The sequence below is a fragment of the Liolophura sinensis genome, chromosome 4, assembly GCF_032854445.1.
Source record: "Liolophura sinensis isolate JHLJ2023 chromosome 4, CUHK_Ljap_v2, whole genome shotgun sequence".
NCBI classification, from domain to species: Eukaryota; Metazoa; Mollusca; class Polyplacophora; order Chitonida; family Chitonidae; genus Liolophura; species Liolophura sinensis.
In genome coordinates, this window is record NC_088298.1 from 21,230,074 (window position 1) to 21,254,653 (window position 24,580).

General features: G+C 39.7%; 1 protein-coding gene across 3 annotated transcripts; it reads left to right on the plus strand.

The window, feature by feature from the left end:
* The first annotated feature begins 1,671 nt into the window (after positions 1 to 1,671).
* LOC135464725 (ras-related protein Rab-5B-like) lies at positions 1,672 to 23,470 on the plus strand. Of its 3 annotated transcripts, none has more exons than XM_064742241.1 (6): positions 1,672 to 2,356; positions 17,266 to 17,488; positions 17,842 to 17,993; positions 18,547 to 18,672; positions 19,296 to 19,389; positions 20,363 to 23,470. In XM_064742241.1, the coding sequence occupies exons 2-6, from the start codon at positions 17,311 to 17,313 to the stop codon at positions 20,479 to 20,481; spliced, it is 669 nt and encodes a 222-aa protein (XP_064598311.1). In that variant the 5' UTR covers positions 1,672 to 2,356; positions 17,266 to 17,310; the 3' UTR covers positions 20,482 to 23,470. The 3 variants fall into 3 exon arrangements, with proteins under 3 accessions (XP_064598311.1, XP_064598312.1, XP_064598314.1); XM_064742242.1 differs by lacking the exon at positions 1,672 to 2,356 and adding an exon at positions 10,076 to 10,115; XM_064742244.1 differs by lacking the exon at positions 1,672 to 2,356 and adding an exon at positions 10,211 to 10,227.
* The last annotated feature ends 1,110 nt before the right edge of the window (positions 23,471 to 24,580 follow it).

A 24,580-nucleotide genomic window follows, 5' to 3' on the forward strand; every position in this document is an offset into this window, starting at 1 on the left:
TACTATTTAAGCATTCACAAAAATAGACTGTCGCCACTGCTCTGGTTTTACTCGCCACTGATGTATTTATTTATTTATTTATTTATTTGATTGGTGTTTTACGTCGTACTCAAGAATATTTTACTTATATGACGGTGGCCAGCATTATGATGGGTGGAAACCGGGCAGATCCAGGGGGAAACCCACGACCATCCGCAGGTTGCGGACAGATCGCCATTGATCTAGTATTTTATATTAACTTTTATTATCTTCGTGCGTCACGTGTGATTTGTATCTCGAGTTCCACTCTTAAGACCAAGTGACGACTGGTTAATAATGGCTTCAATTATTGGTTCCAGTCACGCACGCTATGAATTAATATTTGAGTACTAAAATGTTTCTTTTTGTATGTGTGTATGTATGTAAGTATGTATGTGTGCTTTGGGTTTAACGTCGTACTTAAAAATTTTTCAGACATATGACGATGAGGCTTCATTATAGATGTGTGTGTATACATACTGTGTCTTCTTGTGGCAGGGCGAGTTCATGCCGTCAATGTGCCGCCGCCACTGAAGCATCATTCCGAAGACACCAAACTTGACTCCCCACCCAGTCACAATATGCTGACACACGGCCAACCAACTCTGACTCTAACCTCTCATGCAGTACTGAGCGCAAAGCCCCATCTTTGATGTCTTTGGTATAACCCGACGCGTGTCTGATCCTCGGTCTCCCCACCTCGAGATGGATTTCTTTTTGTCTTGGATATACATGAATACGGTAGTGAAACGAACAATTCATCCCCCAGTAGCACTGAAAGAAATCTCCTCTGGCTTATTTATGTGAACCGTCATTCTCGCTGCAGTCAAATGGCCTCTGACTAGCGAGTTCAAAGGCTCGATTCCAGCTCTTGGGTATGACTGTGGCAAGCGGTACTTTACACCCAATATTCTGGTTTCCTCTATCCACATAAGTAGGTCTACTGACCAATAAGTCAAGAGTTTATGTGTATTAAGGCCCAGCACTGATAAATAAATAAACAAACAAATAATTAAAATAAATAAATAAATAAACTTTGATAAAAATGATAAATGTAAATGCATACACTTAATTAGAAAAATTTAGGGTTTTTCACTGCCTTACTTCGTCATTTACCTTATACTGAAGGTATGCTGATATCCTGCTAATGTCTTTTGTAACAAAACACAAAAACTTGACCCTGGAATTGGCATCAACTTCGACACCAAGTGTGGCACTAAACGTTGATGATTCTTTGCTTTATCTTTGAAGGATTATTTTAAGTCATATAGACATACCGTCTATATTTCTTTTACCTATATACCTGACTTTCAAGTTTCATTATATATATATATATATATATATATATATATATATATATATATATATATATATATATATATATATATATATATATTAAAGAAACAAATGATCAAACTTAAAATGGCTGCTCAAGTTTTGGCAGAGGTAAGGCGAGAAGATGACTACCAGTTCTATCACTGTAAGCAGAGTGAGAGGTATGCAGCTTTTGTCTGTTCATAGCTGAGCGACAGTTGTAGAGCTTGCGCAGTTTGTAGTGTAACTAAAGACGTAAAAGCTAGTGTCACATGTCACTAAGTTTCAGGACACATCGCCTCATACCAGACAGCTTTCATCGCAGACCTGTGAGAAAACCGTGGGCTGTAAATTGAAAAAAAAAAATATTGCGTTTGTATGTAGGCCTGTAGATAGAGATGGCCTTGCACGCAAGCAGGCAGGCATAATAAGTATAAACTTGTCAACTGCCCCTTAATTGTGATGGGCCTCCAACAGAGCTGATGTAGTCAAGTCGTCGTCAGTGACACAGGCGGAAGGGGGCGGGCCCCAGCCAGCTAAACGGCGAGTTCGACTCAGATGTGACGAACGTGACTGTCACGCTTGCGTCTTCGCTGCCTTTGCGTAAGGCGTGACATTGTCGGCTGTAGGCTTGACGTTTCCAAGCGTATAACAACACTGTGCTTGTTCTGGTTCTCGAATACCCTATACAAGGAACCAGACATCTATTGTCCCACGAGGGATAATTTCTCAGGAGGCTGTTCATTTGACTACTTTGAATGACATTAAGTCACCGTAACAAGCCTGTGTCAACTATTCTGTGGACGGAGGAACGGCATGTAGGCTCTTACTTCTCTATGCGTATACTATACTCTATTGTACTTAGCCCATGTGTAGTGGCCCGGTAAGAGAGCAATCCTTGTGTACGGTGACGGCCGGGACTTAGTGTGGATCGAGGTCTAAATAGGCCAGTCTGCCGAGACGGGGTGGTTGTCTCTTTATCTAGGTCAACTGCAGAAATACCCCGTCAAGCCTGTTTCACGAGGTGAGTATGAGCTAAATGCACACTAAGCTTAGAGAGTAACTTTTAATCAAGCCACTTCCATGGGTTCACCGTCTAAGTCACCACAACCACACTTCTTATAACTTTATAACTGTATGCCAACATTTTTCACTCTAAATTTCACACGTAAATTGAATCGGTCGCTGCTAAGCATAATTATGTTTCGTGTGATCCATGTCATATTTTTATCCCAGACATTAAAGGTTTATTTCAGTCCTGTTTCTTACCCGTTAGGTTGTCATAATCGGTTTTGTTAACGTGGAACGGTCGATCGCTAGGAGATTTACGGTACTGCTCAGCCTGAACACACAGTACAATACGATATACGCGTTTGTCATATCATTGCTATTTTTTGGTCATAGTACGGTACTGGTGCATATTGACTGTTACAGTCATATTAACTTCATACATGTATGTTTATAGCCAAAGGCAAAACTGTGTTTGCTTCTCCTATTTTGTTTATCAGACTTTGACGCTAAACTGGAAATACAAGTGACAGTGCTCGACGTGCTGAATGTTGTGTGATATGTATTCAGAAGGTAGATTAGTTTGAATACCGTAATTATTGTAATAATAGGTAGTCCGAGATGCCATCTGACGTGGATACGAGTATATCTACCGAGCCAGGTAGTATATTTGCCCAATCAGGCAATATCCAAAATGTCATATAAAAACGTAACAATTTGATGGTAACTTGACTGTAGTAAGCAAACATGATAACGAAAAATGTAATTAAACAATATGATAACCGAAATGTAGTTACAAAATTGTAACAACCAAAATTTAATAACACAATCTGAAATAACCAAGTAAGACAACCAAAATGTAATAACAGAATTGTAAGAACCAAAATGTAATAACAAAAATGTACGCCTATAACTATATGAATGGAGATAAATATTGGAACATTTTCAAGGTTGGGGGCCTACTTTACCGAGGTAGTCAGCGTGCTAGCGCGACACAGTGGCCTATGCAGGAGCCTCTCACCAGTGCGGTCGCTGTGAGTTCAAGTCGACCTCATGCTGGCTTCCACTCTAGCCGTACTTGGAAAGGTCTGCCAGCAGCTTGCGGGTTGTCTTGAGTTTTCCCTGGACTCTGCCCGGTTTCCATACACCATGATGTTGGCCGCCGTCGTATAAGTGAAATATTCTTGAGTACGGCGTTAAACACCAATCATATAAATAAATATATTTTCAACGTTGGAACATTTATCGCCTGCATTATTTCACACGGCGTGAAATTGTCTGGGAAAACTAATGAGCATAAACCACGAATCTATAGTATTTTCAACTGCTAAACCCTTCGATAATATCATCCCTGCAAGTACAGTTTATATCTGGAGTGTTTGGTTTCATAAAGCGATTGACGCCTACGGATGAGAATACCAGTTTGAGGTTGAATTATCAACAGGTCAGCCGCTTTCAACGTATATTATTGATGTATGCATGTGTGGGCATATTGGGGGATTATTGTCCTAGTCGGAAATCCTGTGACACATTGTCATGCTTAAATAGGCCCACTGAAAAAATCCAGAGAAATTCATGTATTATTTTCATTTCCTAAAAGAGAATTCGTGCGAGCCATCGCGAAAAGGCTTAAAGTACAAATTTTTTCTCGTCGCAGAGTTACTCATACTGTAGCGACGAGCCTCCGTGGCTCAGTTGGTTAGCGCGCTAGCGCAGCGTAATGACCCAGGAGTCTCTCACCAATGCGGTCGCTGTGAGTTCAAGTCCAGCTCATGCTGGCTTCCTCTCCGGCCGTACGTGGGAAGGTCTTCCAGCAACCTGCGGATGGTCATGGGTTTCCCCCGGGCTCTGCCCGGTTTCCACCCACCATAATGCTGGCCGCCGTCGTATAAGTGAAATATTCTTGAGTACGGCGTAAAACACCAATAAAGGAAAGGAAAGCATACTGTAGCGAAGCTGTGAAGACACATGGCAAACTAAGTAAATATGCTCAAAATAAACGCTACCGGTATAAGAACTGGTCACTTGTGCAACCCATCGCCACGAAAATGACTGTAATACTGGAGAAATGGTGTTCAGCCATAATCATCCGTTATACGAAGTGAAGGAAGAAACCATGAGTATCATGAGTGCCCATGACTGTCATTTTGTCAAGTTTTATTTGTCTTTTGATTCACTGATTTCCACGACGATCGAATATAGATTCCTATAACGATTAAATAAACTAATAGCGGAAATAAAGCTCTTACTGAGATTGTTCTATTTCGTGACAATGGAACAGATGTAGTTGTATAGCAAACATTGCAGAGGTGATACATAATAGTAGACATGCAGGGCATTAATTTTTCTTAAAATAAAAAAATTAATGCGTCATGGTTATGTGATGGCGTATATGCAACATATCCACCAAGTAGAAACTAAATTTTCAGTAAATTTCTTTTGACCTCAGATTTAAACACAGAACTTGAAGGAAATATAGTCCTAGGTCAGTTGGCAATTTTATTCCATTCCCGCGGGCATGATATTTCTCACTTAGTTCTCACATGATATTTCTCACTTAGTTCTCACATGATATTTCTCACTTAGTTCTCACATGATATTTCTCTAGTCACTTAGTATCCAGATTATCATAATATTTTCCTGACATGCCATTGTGATGAAAAATTATACTTCCATATAGATTATAATAAGACTTACAGTATAGAGAGTAAAACTAGAGCGGCGACGACACTGTGATAGTTGGCAAATGATCACACGTAACCGGTGAAATTTGGCCTTTTGTAGGTTTACCTGTCAGGGTTTTATTCTAACTGTTCATGTCAGTGCTTAATTATTAGCAAATTACACGCCCTTTAGGACTATGACTTGAGCAAAATTAGGTGAAAAAATGTAGTGAGGATAATTGCAATTTATTAAACGTCACATACATACCTACTTATCCTGCGGTGACTATGTTCACAAATACGAATCTGACTCATACTGACGATGTGTTGAGGGCAGCTTTATTCCGGCCTGTCATGGCCGGTCTGTCAAGCACAGTGACAAGCCACCCGTTGCTCCGCTACATGGGGTATGTCTCCAACCTTCTCATTGAAATTCTTCAATAGTTATGTACGTATGCAGTAATTCTTGGGGGTATAGGTCACTCTTAGCAATTTTTCAGTCATTTGACGACGAGTGGTCATTAGGTGTAAGCACATATATTGTGTCGTCTTGTGGAACAGCGACTTCATGCTGCCAAGGTGTTACCACCATTGAAGTATCGTGCCGAAGACACCAGATAGGACACCCCATCCAGTATCACCATACTGACACCCCACCCAGTCTTATGATGCTGGCACCCCATCCAGTCTGATCGTACTGATACCCCACTCAGTCTCATCGTACTGACACCCCACTCACACCGGGCCAACCAGTCATGTTTCCTTGCTCTAATCTCTGAGGGCTGAGCGCCAAGCGAGTCAGCCACAAGTACCATTTTTAAGGTCTTTGATATGACCCGAGACGGTCGCTCTAACCACTAACCACCGAAGCAGGCCACTTAAATTTGTTGAATGGACAATACATGACAGAATTGAGGTTTGAATGTATTTGCCTGTAAAAGCGATAGAAGCACGACAAATGCAGGCATCAGCAAGAAAGGTTTCATCAATATATAGGTTTGCTAGTTTTTTTGTTGAATGAACAGTATATTGTAAATCTTTATACTAAACTGCCTTGTTGATAACGCATGGTGGTGGCCTACTTAACTTGAGCCTGTAAAATTTTCGAAAGGAAAAACGTGAAGTTAAAAATCACGGACTGACTGGGTATTTTTGTCTGTATGCCGTGAAGCTCGGCTTAATCGCCCAGACGAAGAAAACGTCACGGCTAGAAAGAAAGTGATACATGCAAATGACACGACCGCCACTGAGCACGTGACACGGCGCCGAGTGTGTTGCACAGGAAATGACGCCATCATTAAAGGATGCATGAGATGCCTAGTTTTTCTTTCTTAATGTAGAGTTTAACATATAAAAGTAGAAAAAAAAAACTGCTCGGGGTTCCTGGGCCATAAAAATGGATTTAAAATACAGTTTTTCTCAGCTCCCGGCCGTCAGTCCGGATAATCAGTAGCATGGCTGTCAAAACAACAGTGTGTAGTGAGGGTGGGGGTGGGGGAAAGCAGGCTAAACTGGTCTCGCACGTTCTCATTAAGTTCATTTCCAAACATCTCTGACCACTGACTGAAAATATTCATAAAATATTTATTTATAAGGAGTTATAAGAGATATTTAAAAAAGGTATTTTTAACTCTTTGTCATATATAAACTTTCGTCATTTTCCAGCAAACCATAATGTTCGTTTTGCAGTTTGCTTTTTGTGTCATTAAATGAACATTACAAAGTTTATGTATGGAAAAAACTTCTGAGTTATTTTTACCCACGTTTACATGTACATTCTAACATCAGTATCAAGGAAGATAAGATACAACCTAAAAACACTGACTATAGACAAAAAGTATAGAGAAATGCAGAAAATTGTGATGTTACACTGTCAGCTTCAGTATGCGTCTTTGTGATGTCATACTGTCACCTTCTATATGTCTCTTTGTGACGTTACACTGTCACCTTCTATATGTCTCTTTGTGACGTTACACTGTCACCTTCTATATGCCTCTTTGTGACGTTACACTGTCACCTTCAGTAAGCCTCTTTGTGACGTAATGCTGTCAGCTTCTATATGCCTCTTTGTGATGTCACACTGACAACTTCTATATGCCTATTTTTGTTGCTACTCTGTCAACTTCTATGTGCCTCTTTTTTTTTTTACTCTGTCAACTTCTATATGCCCCCTAAAGAACAAATATGTTGCTTAAAATACAACGTTTTGGAGGTCACATTCAAGGCACAAAAATCTGGTCATTCTTATGCAAACATTGTATTAATTCAACACAAAGATTCTTCTTAGACTGACAGAATGTTATGTTGAATATGGTACGTTATTATGTTATAATAACAGAATACAGAATAGCATCACTGAGACAACAGACGTTCTGTTGAAATCAACGGATTAATCTTTTGAGTTAGTAGTTACGACATCCGAAAAAAGTCCGCTTGCGCTGAGGTCTCGCCACGATATGTGGTTGAAATATTACCGATGTGGCGTTAAGTGTCAGTCATTTATTCATTCATTCAGGAACTCAGACTGAGTTAAGTAAATGGCCCGAGTCAAAAAAAAATAGGATTTAAAAAATTTGAGCCACCAACCTATCGAGACAGACTTATAAATAGAGCTACTTGCCATAGCTGATAAATAGGGTCTTTTGAAGTCTTTAGAAATTTCTACTTCCTTTATTAAGTTTGATAAGTTTAATGAAAGACTTAGAGACATAGAGAGCAAAACCGGAGCAGCGTCAACAATGTGATAACTGGCAAATGATCACACGTAACCGGTGAAATACGGCCTCCTGTCAATTTACCTCAGGTTTTTACCTTACATTCAAACCGTATTTACGTTTTACTTATTTATCTACATAAGTGGTGTTTTAGGCTGTTCTCAAGAATTGTTCATGTGTATAGAAGAAGTCAGGTTTATAGGTGGAAGAAACCGATGTACCCGAAGTAAACTACCTCCACTGACCAGGTGTACCTGACAAAGTAGATGAATTATGCCCAGAGTCGAACCATGCAGCCAGATGTGGATTTGAACACACGGCCTCATTGATCATCGTGGCACCGCTTTAGCCACCAGATCCGGTGAGAGCCTATGAGACAGTTTGATATCATTACAAACATTCCAACTGACTCACCAGACCTAAGTAGTCACGTGAAAGTACTTCCGGAAAGGTCACATCCGCTTTCTCAGAACATCACTTGATTGTGCACCACATAATAGTTGTACAACACATCCTAAATATAGGATTGCCTCAACATTTGCCAGCTATCGCACCGTCGTCCCTGCTGTGACTTTTGTCTCTATGCTGTAGGTCTTTAATTATGTTATATTAGGACTTACCTTTATTTGTTACACAGCTTAAACGATGCCATATCTGCCATTTTCTGCTTTCATATTTTTTTTTCATTTATTTATTTGTTTGATTGTCGTATATTTCACTTCTAGGATGGCGGTCAGTTTTCATGGGTAGAGAAAACTGGAGTGCCCGGGTTAAACCTTAAACCCCGGGCGACCTTTAGCAACTAACAACTTTGCCACTAGAACATCGACGAAGTGTATGGTTGGCAGATGGTCACATGTAACTGGTGAAATCCGACTTCTGTTTTTTTTTTCATCTAAATTATTAAATAGTAACAACTTATACGGCCCCTTACTCCATGACTAGCAGAATTAGTTTAACCCAATTAGATATGTACAATTTAAACGGTCCCTAACTCCATGACTCTAGCAGAATTAGTTAAACATTTCAGTTATATACAATTTATACGGTCCCTATCTCCATGACTGTAGCAGAATTAGTTAAACCTTTCAGATATGTACAATTTATAAGGCCTCAAACTCCATGACTCTAGCAGAATTAGTTAAACATTTCAGTTATATACAGTTTATACGGTTCCCAACTCCATGACTGTAGCAGAATTAGTTAAACCTTTCAGATATGTACAATTTATAAGGCCTCAAACTCCATGACTCTAGCAGAATTAGTTAAACCTTTCAGATATATAGCAGAATTAGTTAAGCCTTTCATATATATACAGTTTATACGGTCCCTAACTCCATGACTCTAGCAGAATTAGTTAAACCTTTCAGATAATACAGTTTATACGGTCCCTAACTCCATGACTCTAGCAGACTTAGTTGAACCTTTCAGACATATACAGTTTATACGGTCCCTAACTCCATGACTCTAGCAGAATTAGTTAAACCTTTCAGATATATACAGTTTATACGGTCCCTAACTCCATCACTGTAGCAGAATTAGTTAAACCTTTCAGATATATACGGTTTATACGGCCCCTAACTCCATCACTTTAGCAGAATTAGTTGAACCTTTCAGATATAGTACATGACAAATAAACCTGGTCAAATTACGAAATGTCCAAGTTCGAGGGTGACCTGGGGATGGTCGTAGGTTTCCCTCTGGTTCTACCTGGTTTCGTCCCACTATAAGTGAAATATTCGGCGTAAAACATCAGTCAAGTAAAAAAATAAGGTCAAGAAAGGTTCTCAATCGCACTATACGTGGAAAGGTAATGTCCGTCAGCATACACAGACACACACAGAATGAATGATTACGCCGAGGTTTTAATGCCACATTGACGCTATTTCGACCACATCGTAGACACACGCTCCCACCAAGAACAAGTTATCAAATCTATACTCGTCGGTCTGTTGTCCCTAACTCATATATATTAACCCTGACCAGTTATGACATGTGTCGATATAAGTAAAACACCAATAATACGGTGTAAAACGCCAATCAAGTAAATAAATAGTTCTAGGGTAATATGTCCCAAACGGCCTTCCGTAGCGTGTGCATTGAATCTGAATCACGGGGTGTGTATACCGCATATCTCTTCCTATATGACAGTGTGTGTTGCGGCCGCACTATTGTTATCACATGCAAAGATTATAGCATCCGTGTGTTATCAGATACCAGTTGTTCTTTATCACTTATATAGAGAAAATACGGGGTATTGGTATATATACAATTACTTACTCAACATATGTACGCTCTGTAAATGGCCAGGGATAATATTGTTTTATACACTGTCATATCGGTGTGAAGGGGATATAGGTAGATACAGAGGTATAATGGAGTGTGGGTCCGACTACTTGTAAGTATACCGCCTATGTAGATATAGAGGTATAATGGAGTGTTGGTCCGACTACTGTAAGTATACCGCTATGTAGATATAGAGGTATAATGGAGTGTGGGTCCGACTACTTGTAGCATACCGCTATGTACATACAGGGGTATAATGGAGTGTGGATCCGACTACTTGTAAATATACCGCTATGTAGATGCAGAGGTGGAATGGAGTGTGGATCCGACTACTTGTAAATATACCGCCATGTAGATACAGAGGTATAATTGAGTGTGGGTCCCAATATTCGTAAGTATACCGCTATGTATATACTGAGGTATAATGGAGTGTGGGTCCGCCTACTTGTAAGTATACCGCTATGTAGATACTGAGGTATAATGGAGTGTGGGTCCGACTACTCGTTAGTATACCGCTATGTACATACAGGGGTATAATGGAGTGTGGGTCCAACTGCTGTAAATATACCGCTATGTAGATGCAGAGGTGTAATGGAGTGTGGATTCGACTACTTGTAAATATACCGCTATGTTGATACAGAGGTATAATGGAGTGTGGGTCCAACTACTTGTAAATTTACCGCTATGTAGATGCAGAGGTGGAATGGAGTGTGGATCCGACTACTTGTAAATATACCGCCATGTAGATACAGAGGTATAATTGAGTGTGGGTCCCAATATTCGTAAGTATACCGCTATGTATATACTCGAGGTATAATGGAGTGTGGGTCAGACTACTTGTAAATATACCGCCATGTAGATACAGAGGTATAATGGAGTGTGGATCCGACTACTTGTAAATATACCGCTATGTAGATACAGAGGTATAATGGAGTGTGGGTCAGACTACTTGTAAATATACCGCCATGTAGATACAGAGGTATAATTGAGTGTGGGTCCCAATATTCGTAAGTATACCGCTATGTATATACTGAGGTATAATGGAGTGTGAATCCGACTACTTGTAAATATACCGCTATGTAGATACAGAGGTATAATGGAGTGTGGACCCGACTACTTGTAAATATACCGCTATGTAGATACATAGGTATAATGGAGTGTGGGTCAGACTACTTGTAAATATACCGCCATGTAGACACAGAGGTATAATGGAGTGTGGATTCGACCACTTGTAAGTATACCGCTATGTAGATACAGAGGTATAATGGAGTGTGGGTCAGACTACTTGTAAATATACCGCTATGTAGACACAGAGGTATAATGGAGTGTGGATTCGACCACTTGTAAGTATACCGCTATGTAGATACAGAGGTATAATGGAGTGTGGGTCAGACTACTTGTAAATATACCGCTATGTAGACACAGAGGTATAATGGAGTGTGGATTCGACCACTTGTAAGTATACCGCTATGTAGATACAGAGGTATAATGGAGTGTGGGTCAGACTACTTGTAAATATACCGCTATGTAGACACAGAGGTATAATGGAGTGTGGATTCGACCACTTGTAAGTATACCGCTATGTAGATACAGAGGTATAATGGAGTGTGGGTCAGACTACTTGTATATATACCGCTATGTAGACACAGAGGTATAATGGAGTGTGGATTCGACCACTTGTAAGTATACCGCTATGTAGATACAGAGGTATAATGGAGTGTGGGTCAGACTACTTGTAAATATACCGCTATGTAGACACAGAGGTATAATGGAGTGTGGATCCGACTACTTGTAAATATACCGCTATGTAGACACAGAGGTATAATGGAGTGTGGATTCGACCACTTGTAAGTATACCGCTATGTAGATACAGAGGTATAATGGAGTGTGGGTCAGACTACTTGTAAATTATACCGCTATGTAGACACAGAGGTATAATGGAGTGTGGATTCGACCACTTGTAAGTATACCGCTATGTAGATACAGAGGTATAATGGAGTGTGGGTCAGACTACTTGTAAATATACCGCTATGTAGACACAGAGGTATAATGGAGTGTGGATTCGACCACTTGTAAGTATACCGCTATGTAGATACAGAGGTATAATGGAGTGTGGGTCAGACTACTTGTATATATACCGCTATGTAGACACAGAGGTATAATGGAGTGTGGATTCGACCACTTGTAAGTATACCGCTATGTAGATACAGAGGTATAATGGAGTGTGGGTCAGACTACTTGTAAATATACCGCTATGTAGACACAGAGGTATAATGGAGTGTGGATTCGACCACTTGTAAGTATACCGCTATGTAGATACAGAGGTATAATGGAGTGTGGGTCAGACTACTTGTAAATATACCGCTATGTAGACACAGAGGTATAATGGAGTGTGGATTCGACCACTTGTAAGTATACCGCTATGTAGATACAGAGGTATAATGGAGTGTGGGTCAGACTACTTGTATATATACCGCTATGTAGACACAGAGGTATAATGGAGTGTGGATTCGACCACTTGTAAGTATACCGCTATGTAGATACAGAGGTATAATGGAGTGTGGGTCAGACTACTTGTAAATATACCGCTATGTAGACACAGAGGTATAATGGAGTGTGGATCCGACTACTTGTAAATATACCGCTATGTAGACACAGAGGTATAATGGAGTGTGGATTCGACCACTTGTAAGTATACCGCTATGTAGATACAGAGGTATAATGGAGTGTGGGTCAGACTACTTGTAAATATACCGCTATGTAGACACAGAGGTATAATGGAGTGTGGATTCGACCACTTGTAAGTATACCGCTATGTAGATACAGAGGTATAATGGAGTGTGGATCCGACTATTTGTAAATATACCGCTATGTAGATACAGAGGTATAATGGAGTGTGGACCCGACTACTTGTAAATATACCGCTATGTAGATGCAGAGGTGTAATGGAATGTGGATCCGACCACTTGTAAGTATACCTCTATGTAGATACAGAGGTATAATGGAGTGTGGATCCGACCACTTGTAAGTATACCGCTATTATGGACATTCTTATACATGTACATGCAGTTATTGCGAATGTGGGCCCTGAATATATTATTATGCTTTTGTGATTGCAACATGTTATAAATGTTCCTGCATAAAATGGTAGTTATTTATTACCCGCTCTTAACTAAAACATATATACAATCTAAGCTAGAGTGATTACGATATATAGCCTATATTTTTTCAACGAATGCGGTCGCTGTGAGTTCAAGTCTAGCTTATGCTGGCGTCCTTGCGACGCACTAAAGCATATTTCACTTATACGACGGCGGCCAGCATTACAGTGGGAAGAAACCGGGCAAACCACGGACCATCCACAGGTAGCTGGCAGACCTTCCCACGTACGGTCCGTGATTTGCCTGATTTCCTCCAACCGTAATTCTGACCGACGTCGTATAAGTAAAATATGCTTGAGTGCGGCGTAAAACGTCAATCAAAAAAATAAATGTATTTATTCATTGTAAATACCAGAGGCAAATGCAACCGATTTGACCATCTTATCAAGGTTGTGTTTTAATACTGGATCCAACCTCGTTTGAGAGTGTATTATCGTTACATGACACCAAATTACCACCCCCATTTGGTAACGCTCGGATTTAAAACGCCTGTTGTTTGGGTGATGCCGAAATAGCAATTATTCTACTCGTATGTAGTCCTGTACACTGAAGAATTTAATCTTTGAATTTGAACAGAAAGTCTTTGTCTGAGTGATACCAGAATGTATTCTGTTATTGCGACACATTGTTCTGTTAAGTATAACCTATATATTCTTTAGCAAAAAGATTCAATTAAACTAACAGGATATTATGTTGAATATGACAGAATGATGTGTTATAATAACAGTATACATTCTAGCATCACTCAGACAACTGACTTTCTGGTAAATGAACAGATTAATATCTTCAGTGTACAATGTACATACTTACATAAGAGTACAATAATTGTAATTCCTGCATTACCCAGACCACTTTCTTAAGTGTAAGTGGTGGGATTACGAATAGCTGTATGCGTGAAGTTATGTGATGACTGGCGTTATTCAATCTCATGCCTCTATTTCTGGTTTCAAATAGCCTTATACAGACATGGTGTAATACGGGATATAAATAGAGATACTTTTTTAACACTATGCTTTCCGTTTAAAAGAAGCACAACTCAAGCTGCACGTACAACCTAGTTTCTGCTAACTCTCAGAACTCCCACTGAGGAACGACTTGAGATGATCTGGTAACTCGAGGAATATAAGCTAGTGCAGATGTCGTGAGGTCACGTCGATTTAACCTACATGTGCTCACGTCTTATAACGCACGTCATGAATACGAAATGACAGGAACAAGCTAAATGTCAAACATCTTCACTGAGTGTACGGAGATCTTTCACTCAAAAAATTATCTGTTAAGTTCAACAGAAAGTTTGAAAGCTAGAATGTATTCTGCTATTGCAGCAGATTGTTCTGTAAAATATAACACACATATTCTATTAATTCAATATAAAGATTCTATTGGACTGACAGGATGTTTTGTTGAATATTTATGTAATAATAACAGAATACATTCTACCATCACTCTGATGGTTAAATCTGTTAAAATCAACGGGGGGCCTCCGTGGCTCAGTCGGTTAGCGGGCTAGCGCAGCGTAATGACCCAGGAGTCTCTCACCAATGCAGTCGCTGTGAGTTCAAGTCAGGCCTCATGCTGGCTTCCTCTCCGGCCGTAAGTGGGAAGGTCTGCCAGCAACCTGCGGATGGTCATGGGTTTCCCCCCAGGCTGTGCCCGGTTTCCACCCACCATAATGCTGGTCGCCGTCGTATAAGTGAAATATTCTTGAGTACGGCGTAAAACACCAATCAAAAATAAAAATAAAAAAAATAAAATCAACGGATTAACTTTTTGAGTGTTTGTCATTACGGTGTACCAATAAATCTATTAAGCGGTTATCAGGCTGATATCTGGTGTATGTCTGGGAGGTGGGGTTGTGTCCTTCCGGGGTCGTGCTCATCTCACGTCTTTATTACGGGGATCGGATTACACTAAAAACTGATCTGTTTTTTAACAGAATGTATGTCGTATGAGTGGTGGCTAGAATGTATTCTGTTATTATAACGTAATACTGTCACATTCAACCTAATGTCTGTTAGTCTAATAGAATCTTTATATTGAATTAACTGAATATGTGCCGTTACATTTAACAGAATAATTTGTTGCGATACAGAATACAATGTACATTCTAGCATCACTCAGACAAGAGGCTTTTATGTAAAATTAACAGATGAATCAATTGTACTGTCACTAATATAGAATATAAAAGACAACAGAATGGACAGCAAAACCAGAGCAGCAACATGAAGACAACATTGGACTGGCTTATAGATCGGCAGCAGAATCCTGGTTTATGCAGGAATACAATGCAAAGGACAACAGCATGGAAATAAAGCATAAATGTAAGCGTGATACTTGGCAACCCGTGAAATACACGTAACCGGTGAAATACACGTAACCGATGAAATACACGTAACCGATGAAATACACGTAACCGATGAAATACACGTAACCGGTGAAATACACGTAACCGATGAAATACACGTAACCGTTGAAATACACGTAACCGATGAAATACACGTAACCGGTGAATAGACGTAAACGCTCAAATACATACAACCGGTGAAATACACGTAAGCGATGAAATACACGTAACCGGTGAAATACATATAACCGATTAAATACACGTAACCGGTGAAATACACGTAACCGATGAAATACACGTAACCGGTGAAATACAGCCTCTGGTCAATTTATCTCAGGGTTTTATTCTAACTGTTCTTGTAATGCTTAAACAGTAATAACTAATACGCCCCTTAGCACTATGGCCTTAAGCAGAATTAAGGCAAAAAAGGACAGTGATGTCCATTCGTTCTTTTGGGCATGCCTTGAACAGGAAATGAACTTTGTATACACTTAAAACATTAATCTGTTAATTTAAACACTAAATCTGTTGTCTGAGTGATGCTAGAATGTATTCCCTTATTATAACATTATACTGTGTTATATTCAACATAATATCCTGCTAGTCTAATGGGAATCTTTATGTTGGAATTAAAAAATATGTGTGCTATATTTAACAGAATAATATGTTGCAATAGCAGAATACATTCTAGCATCACTCAGACAACATACTTTCTCTAAAATTAACAGATTCATTTTTTTCAGTGTAGTGACAACAGACAACAGCGGGAAACTGTGACCTAATAATGTCCAGGACGTGTCAAAGGTGTTGGGTTATATACATTGCATATATGAGCAGTTGCAAACAAAACCGCAACTGTAAGATACATATGTTTTGATTACAGACAACTTATGGAATTAGGTCTACCATCCGATACGATGTGAATACCGAAATTAATTCATTCGCCTGAGGCATTCCTTGGGGACCGCTTCCGTGGCCTAATGGTTACGAGGGTCTGCCTCGAAGTTGGGAGATCCCGAGATCAAACACCGGGTCGGATTATACCAAAAACTTTAAAGATGGTACTTGCTGCTGAATTGCCTGGGCTCAGCAGTGAGAGGTTACAGCGAGGGAACACGATTGGTTGGCCCAGTGTCAGTATAATGTGACTGGGTGGGGTGTCATGTCTGGTGTCTTCGGTATGATGTTTCAGTGGCTGCATCACTTCAGTGGCATGGACTCGCCCTCCACAAGAAGACAACATATATGTACATACATCTAATTACTGATGACTCATATGACTGAAAAATTGATAAGTACGACGTTAAACCCAAGCAATCATTCATCCAATCCATCTTTCCATGACCTTGTCATAATTTCTTACTTCATACATACTTTCGTGGTTCTGTTGTGGTTGATGTGGAACGTTGTTTTGGAAATTGGTCAGCCCTTATTGACACTGAACGTCCGTATGGGAATGTCCGTTTCGACGCAGTTAGATCATCCATGTGCACCTATCAAGATCAACATAACAGAATGAATAAAAAAGCCTTCCTTGAAAACCTATTTCTGTTGCTTGGAAAATGTCATCTCCTCTTGTTTTGAGTATTTTGTTTACATTTCTGTGCACATGGTGCTCTTTGCTCATGCCTTTTTCTTAACAACTTTGGATAACGTTAAAGCTAGGATAAACATACATTCAAATTTAGACAGATCTTTCTAAACTGTTCGAAGGATGATAAATGTCTGATTAGTAGTAATTTTTTTGTATTTTTCAGATTTTTTATTATCATTAATCCCATGCGGGTGTGACCGAAAGCAGAATGGGCAGCCGGGCTAAGCCTCAGCAAGCCCGCCCCGGGGGGAAGCCTACCGGAAGTGGATTGAACGTGCAGCAGATTAAGGTCGTTTTACTGGGTGACCAAGGTGTTGGGAAGTCAAGTATAGCCCTTCGTTTCGTGCGAGGAGAGTTTCTGGAACACGGGGAAGCTACAATTGGTGGTAAATAAATTCCTCCTGTGGATTTTGCTCAAAACATAATGCATAGAACGTTGATCTTTCAAATAAATTGTTACCATTCAAGCATAAGTGAAAAAGCTTGATTGTAAAACTTGCTAAAAGTGCAAAAGCGTATATGTCGTGTGAAACAATTGTTTTCAGCATTGGTGTTTCCAAAGACGTCTATTTTAGATCCACTTCTTTTGCTGGAGAACTAGTAAAATGATCATGTATAGATTGCAGTTGGCCTATTATTGGCCTACTTTTGGCCAAAACTTCCAGAGACTAGCGTCTTCTTTTGGACTCTTCTATTTCCAAAGTATTCAGGCTAAATAATGTACACGTTCTATTTCTAGCTGCATTTTTGACGCAGACGACAAAACTGGAGAATCGCGTGATCAAGTTTGATATCTGGGACACAGCGGGTCAAGAGAGGTATCACAGCCTCGCTCCCATGTACTACAGAGGTGCACAGGCCGCTGTTGTCGTTTATGACGTCACCAGTGAGGTACCACACTTATTCCATTATTTTGAAATTTATTTTTTTGCGGAATATTATCCTCTGCCTTGAACTGGTGTTCAGTTTTTATGCTCAATGCACTACATAGTTTTTACATAATTCATTTCTTTTCGGTAACTGAGGCCAGGGGCCAATTCCACTAAGCCATTTATGACTTTAGTCAAAATTTAAAATGCGATCTTGAAGCTTATTATTCAGCTTTGAAAATTCAAATTTCCACCTTATCAATGTTACCTTCGGACAAATGTGTCTAAATTTCAACTTTCAGTACCAAAATCTGAGCATTGTGAAGAGGTTTTAAATTTTGACTTAAGTCACAAACGGCTTTGTGGAATCGGCCCCAGAAATAGGCTAATGTTATGGACACTCTGTTCTTTAATGGATCGATCTGTGATCTTTGATTTTTGTTTTATCCATTAAAGCTTCCATCCAACCACCATTACCTACTTTGTGCGCATGCGTCACCAGCTTATTTGCTATAAAAGCCTGTATGTGTCTTAGTCATCAGTTCCAGAATTATGGAGTATTTCCTCTTTTTCAGAATTCTTTTAAAAGAGCTTTATCCTGGATCAAGGAGCTTCAGCAGCAAGCTAACGCTCACATATTCGTGGTTTTGGCGGGAAATAAAGCTGACATGGCCACTGAGGAGAGGGCGGTACCAAACGAGGTAACACGTGTCAATCAAGTACCACCAAGCCACACCCATCGCCATGTGCAATGGGAAATCTGTAAAAGTTTTTGTTATAAATGACAGCGCTTTATTTATTTATTTATTTATTCATAACGTTCATTCATCCTCTGAACTCAGTGACATTCTGTCCAAAAGGGGACTCTGTGGTCGAGGGGATTAGCACGCCAGCGCTGTGCAATAACCCAGAAGCATAAGTTGCCGTGAGTTCAAGTCCAGCTCATGCTGGCTTCCTTTCCGGCCGTACGTGGAAAGGTCTGCCAGCAGCCTGCGGATGGTCGTGGGTTTCCCCCGGTTGCTGCCTGGTTTCTTTCCAGCATAATGCTGGTCGCCGTCGTATAAGTGAAATATTCTTGAGTACGATGTAAAACACCAATCAAATAAATAAATAAATAGAAGTCGCTTGAGCCTTGCCTGCAACACCAACGTTTATCTAACGCCACTTCTGTTGCTTCTGGTCTTAATAGTCAAAGTAGAAAATGGAGTTCTAGTTATTTGATAACTTAGATATTATTCCAATAAGACACACAAGCACTTGCGGTAATCGTTTATTTAGCCATTTAGGCCGTACAGCTCCTAACCCTTCTCTTACATTTTTACAGGACGCCCGAATCTTTGCGGAGGAGAACGATCTGTTTTTTGTAGAAACTTCCGCCAAAACAGGAATGGGGGTACCCGATGTATTTATGGCCGTGGGTGAGTATTCTTCAGTGGGAACGTTTCCCATCCCTACGTTTTCCCATAGTTCATTTCTACCTTGCAATGGCGATTCGTGGGCAAACTAGAAACGTTGTACTCATGCATTGCAAGTGAACAATGATCAGACCAGACTCGAGTCGCCATTACGTGGGAAAATGTACCCCATTCTTCTACATTTTCGTTCGTATTCGGACTATTTAACATGCAACATATACACATGTTAAATGATATAGATGGCGTAAATCAGATAAGTACTGGAATTCTAGGTCTACACTGAGACTGAGCTTGAGGCTCTGAGCTTCCCTGAGATTCTGAACTTGACACTCAGATGTGTGAATCTGAACCTGATATACAGATACTGTGGTTCGAAGCTTTGGAATTCGGGCGTACCATCCTACACCTAACCAGATCAGATATGTATTTCACTGTCTAACGTATTTTGTGCTGACTATAGATCGTGTATCATGATGCTGTAATAATATGAACCATGATGCAATAATAAATTGCTACTCTGTTGGAAAGGCGATGGTTGGCCACCAAATAAAATCTGGCCTAAGACCTAAGGCATGTTGCATGATTAGAATAGGCAATCTCGTCTTCTCATAATAAAAGGTTTGAACTACAGTCAACCTGTGAAGGGAGATAATCCAAATTCGACCACTTGACCTTCAGGTCACGGCGCATTCGCTGTGCGAGATCCGTATGCTTCCCTATTCCTATAGTTCTATGAAAAGACTTTGTTACACCTGCTGGACATATATATTTTTTTTTTACTTTTGACACTGACATTTTAGAGAGAGTGAAATGTCATGTTTACAGTGTGTCTTTCCTTAACGACTGCACTTGGGAAAGTCTGTCAGCAACCTGCGGATGGCCGTGGGTTTCCCCCGTGTTCTGCTCGTTTTCCTTCCTCCATAATGCTGGCCGCTGTGGTATGTATTAAATAAATAATGTGTATTTTCTTTTCCAGCCGATTGCTTAGCAGGGCACTCGAAACGAAGCGGATCGCAGCAACAACAACGTTCCAATCAAAATGTCAGACTTCATGAGGCGGAAGATGGTGACAAGAAAAAAGGAGGCTGCTGTTAGCACTGAAATGTCCGCTAGACAATGATACTGTGCTGTTGAGACTCCCGAATATATCATATTTGATATGTATTCATTTATTACAGAACTCCTCCCGATTGGCGAATGTGTCGAGAAATACTATTGGCTGTTCACCTGGTAATGAATCTGCTCTCCTACAGGAGTTTTCATTGGAAGATTATCGCTCAGCGAAAAATTAGTATTTCTTTTGTTGCGATGCATCATGCACCGTCAAATCATTGTATCCAGTGTGAAAATAATGGAAAAGTGAATGTGACATAATTAGACTGCTGCAGTGGAGATTCGTACAATAACTTCGTCAAAGCGTTTTGTGCCTTTTAAGATGCGACAATGGGGACTTCTTTTTTTTCATGAGATTACTTTGGACATCAAATATTATTTAACTGCGCTGTGACGGCGGCTTTGTTGGAAAACAGAAGTTGTCCTGCTAAATCGAACAAGATTAAAACGTTTCAAGTGATGAAAGGAAAATGACTGTTGAAATCCATTGAATTGAAAATCCCGGAAACTTTGGAAAAGTAAAAAATCCAGCAAAAATATATATGGAGACAGTACAATAGGCATGATAAAATAATTTTCAAATCGATATGAATTGATATTTCAGAAAACGTCATAATATTTTTCTCTAAGAAGGCTGTGAATCCGTCCAGCCTTGTATATGCAAATTACTAGTATTACAACAGCGTATTTACCTTTTATTGTTATTTAATGTTTGTGTGCCCATATTCTGTTCTGCAATTGTGCTACAACTGTTTGTCCTTTTTTCTTTTTCGTTTTTACCTTGTCTTGCAACTGATGTTGATGTTTTCAAGCCAGATCAAATCAGGCGGGAATGGTCAGTTTACTGTCCAATCAGGACCCTGGTAGCGGATGTTTGGTTATTGATAGTTGTACTTTGGGAAAACGTGATTGGTCACAGCATCTCATAATGTACATGACTTTGCGTGGCCCAGAAAGCCGCATGCGTCATGAATGACGTAGATGCTGACTGTAGATGCTGACAAATATCTGTGAGCTGAGATAAGACTTGTACTTTCATTCATATCAGTGAATGAATTCTTATCACGTCGACTGATGCATGTCCCATCATAATCGTATCTTCGTCTCTGAAGAAGTCTGTATGGTCTTGAGACTATAAATGCGATCATACCTAGGTTTTAACCCCAAAGTCAGTTGTATACATTTAATGCACAGTTATAAGGTCATACCAGTTTTCAATCTAAGAAAGTGAGTTTTATTTAACGTAACTTTGTTGAATGATTCCAATTCATTGATTTACACCTGGATAGCTAACCTTAATCAAAACGGACTATTTTTTGGACGGGTTACCTGTGGCTGTTTGACGCCTATTTGGTACCCAGGTAAGCTGTTTTACCTGGCTGCTTGCAAAAAGTTCCTTTACTTTTATAATCCTTAATTCGAATAGTATCCTTGCTAGGAACTGTATGGTAACCATCGGTGATGAAGGCATTTGTATACTATTTTGTTAACTAAATGTGCCATAGTTATATCCTGTAAAATGACTGTGTGCTGTTCAATCATGTAAACTAACGTGCTCATGCAGTTCAATATTCTGAACTAAATGTGTACAGTTCAATCCTGTAAACTAAACCGGTACATTTCAATCCTGTGAACTAATGTATCATCCTATCATCCTCCGTTTGTATACTAAACGTGTACAGGTCAGTCATCTGTAACAACCGTGTTGCAGTTCCATGTAAACGAAATGGTTACAGTGTTGAATCCTACAAAACTAAACGTGTACAGCTACATAACGTAAACTGAATCTTGTTATAGCTGAATGATGAGAACGAGCATGTACAGTTCAAACCTGTAAACCAATCGTGTAAAGGTCAATCTCTTGACCTTACAACGTGTTACAGCTCATTCCTTTGAACTTATAGCGTGTTACAGCTCAGTTCTGTAAAGTTAACGTGTACAACTCAACGCTGTAAACTGAACGTGTACAGCTCAGTTCTGTAAACACACATTTATCACATATCGTCCAGCATAAAAGTACATTAATTCTACAGAACGTGTGTCTATTTTCTGCTCCATCTTGATGATCTACAGAAATCATATTGACATTATTGGTATGTGCTCATGCTAAAGAGGTGTAGGCCTTCATATGGATTTCAAACGCTTTGGGTACATATATATTGTAGGTATACAGCAATTTTTACACTACATTCTAATAATGCAAACATTTCCTATAGGCGATATTATACCAATTCCAACTGAATTACAAAGAGGGGGGGGGGGGGGCAAAATTGCATTTAGGCGAAAATTATCGATATCGAGAAATATTTATTGATATCGATAATTCATTTTTCGATATGAATAAATGATTTTTCGATATCTATAAATGATTTATGGATGTCTATAAATAATTTGTCGATATCAATAAATGATTTATTGATAATAAAAAAATCATTTATCGATGTTGATAATTCTCAATTAAATGTTAACTTAGCCCCTCACAGATCACTGTCCTGCTCTGATTGTGATGTCTGTTAAACTTGAAGTAATTGTCGAAGGTGTCAGGCATTCAGACTAGTAAACTGTCTATAACACTCAAGAGTTCTTGAATATTTTTTGGTGCCATTGTAACATGTTATGGTCGAATTAAGGGATGGCGATTTGCGATGGTGCGATTGTTTTAGGCAATACTATAACACCTTTGGGCTACGGTGCGGTGTGACAGAAATAGGCGATGATACAGTGGTATTGGGCGATGATGAGAAACTTGACGTATTCGAAAAATGTCACGACGGAATGGCGATATGGCACGTGTCAAATCGCGTGACCGTGTCATCAATCGCGTCATGACGCCATCGATCGTGTCATAGATCGTATGATGCACTGTGACGAAACGGTACCACGATAGGATGTTGCTATGGCAATTGTATGATGGCATGTGATACTATATCAGATCCCGGCCATACACAAATATAATGCTATGGCTTGAGTGTATTCATTGAATTTGGTGTTTTACGCGGTAATCAAGAATATTTCCCTTATTCGACCGCGGCCAGCATTATGTTGGGAGGAAACCGGGCAGAGCCCAGGAAACCCCACGACCATCCCCAGGTAGATGGAAGTGCTTGATAGCCTATGATGTGTGAAACTTGTCCTTCTCTTGCATTGTGCCACTGTTTACTATTGCACCATCCTATGATCAGCTCCGTCAGCCTTGGACACTGAATATGTAGATCCCCCCACCTCACGTTCCTTTCTCACTCATACCAAAAACTGATAGGCAGATACATGTTAAAATAAAGGCTATTTGACCACTCTAGTATTGACATGTCAGATGTTTTCCATAAAACACCAACGTTTTGGAGAAAACGTTGAAATTATTTACTGAAAACGTCAATGTTATAAAAAGAATGCCTATGTTTTAACCAAATCTTGTGCGTGTGGAACCCCACCATATACACGTAACGTCTTTATGTATAAGACGCTTGCGTTCAAATAAAAACATCGAGGCGTTTGCACATCAATATGTGTGTTTTTATAAATACATGTCATGCGTCGTTAATATTTGCATTGAGCTGCTCTCTATGGAAGCCGGATGCGGCCATGCTGTCTTTCCCGGTTTTGCCCCAAACCAGTAACAGTGACATGTTACTGGTTTGGGGCAAAACCGGGAGAGACAGCATGGCCGCATCAGGCTTCCATATTTCTCATTGTTTGTGAGGCCGATTTTATAATCGCCCCAAGGAAAGCAAATTAAAATGACATGCAACAAATGACGACAGCCAATGAACATGTACAAGTATTTCTATAGTACCTTTCAGTTGAAGGGCAAAACTGTACAAGACAGGAATAAAGGTATCTGTGATATATCTATACATGTACACGCACGCTAATCTGTGCAAGAAAGGGAAATAAAAGTATGTATATTTGATATGCCTTATAGGCCGTTGTTTGTATTTTTGTTAGATTTTTTTTATCTTATTTTTGTTTTGCGCTGTACTCAAGAATATTTCACTTATACGACTGCTATCAGCATTATGGTGCTACGAGGAAACCGGACACAATCCGGGGGAAACGCACGAGTATCCGTTAGTTACTGGAA

Coding starts and splice junctions, on each gene's coding strand:
- LOC135464725 (XM_064742241.1), top strand. CDS start 17,311: ATGGGCAGCCGGGCTAAGCCTCAGCAAGCCCGCCCCGGGGGGAAGCCT. Junction 18,673..19,295: donor AGAGGGCGGTACCAAACGAG/GTAACACGTGTC, acceptor ACATTTTTACAG/GACGCCCGAATCTTTGCGGA. Junction 19,390..20,362: donor CGATGTATTTATGGCCGTGG/GTGAGTATTCTT, acceptor TTTCTTTTCCAG/CCGATTGCTTAGCAGGGCAC.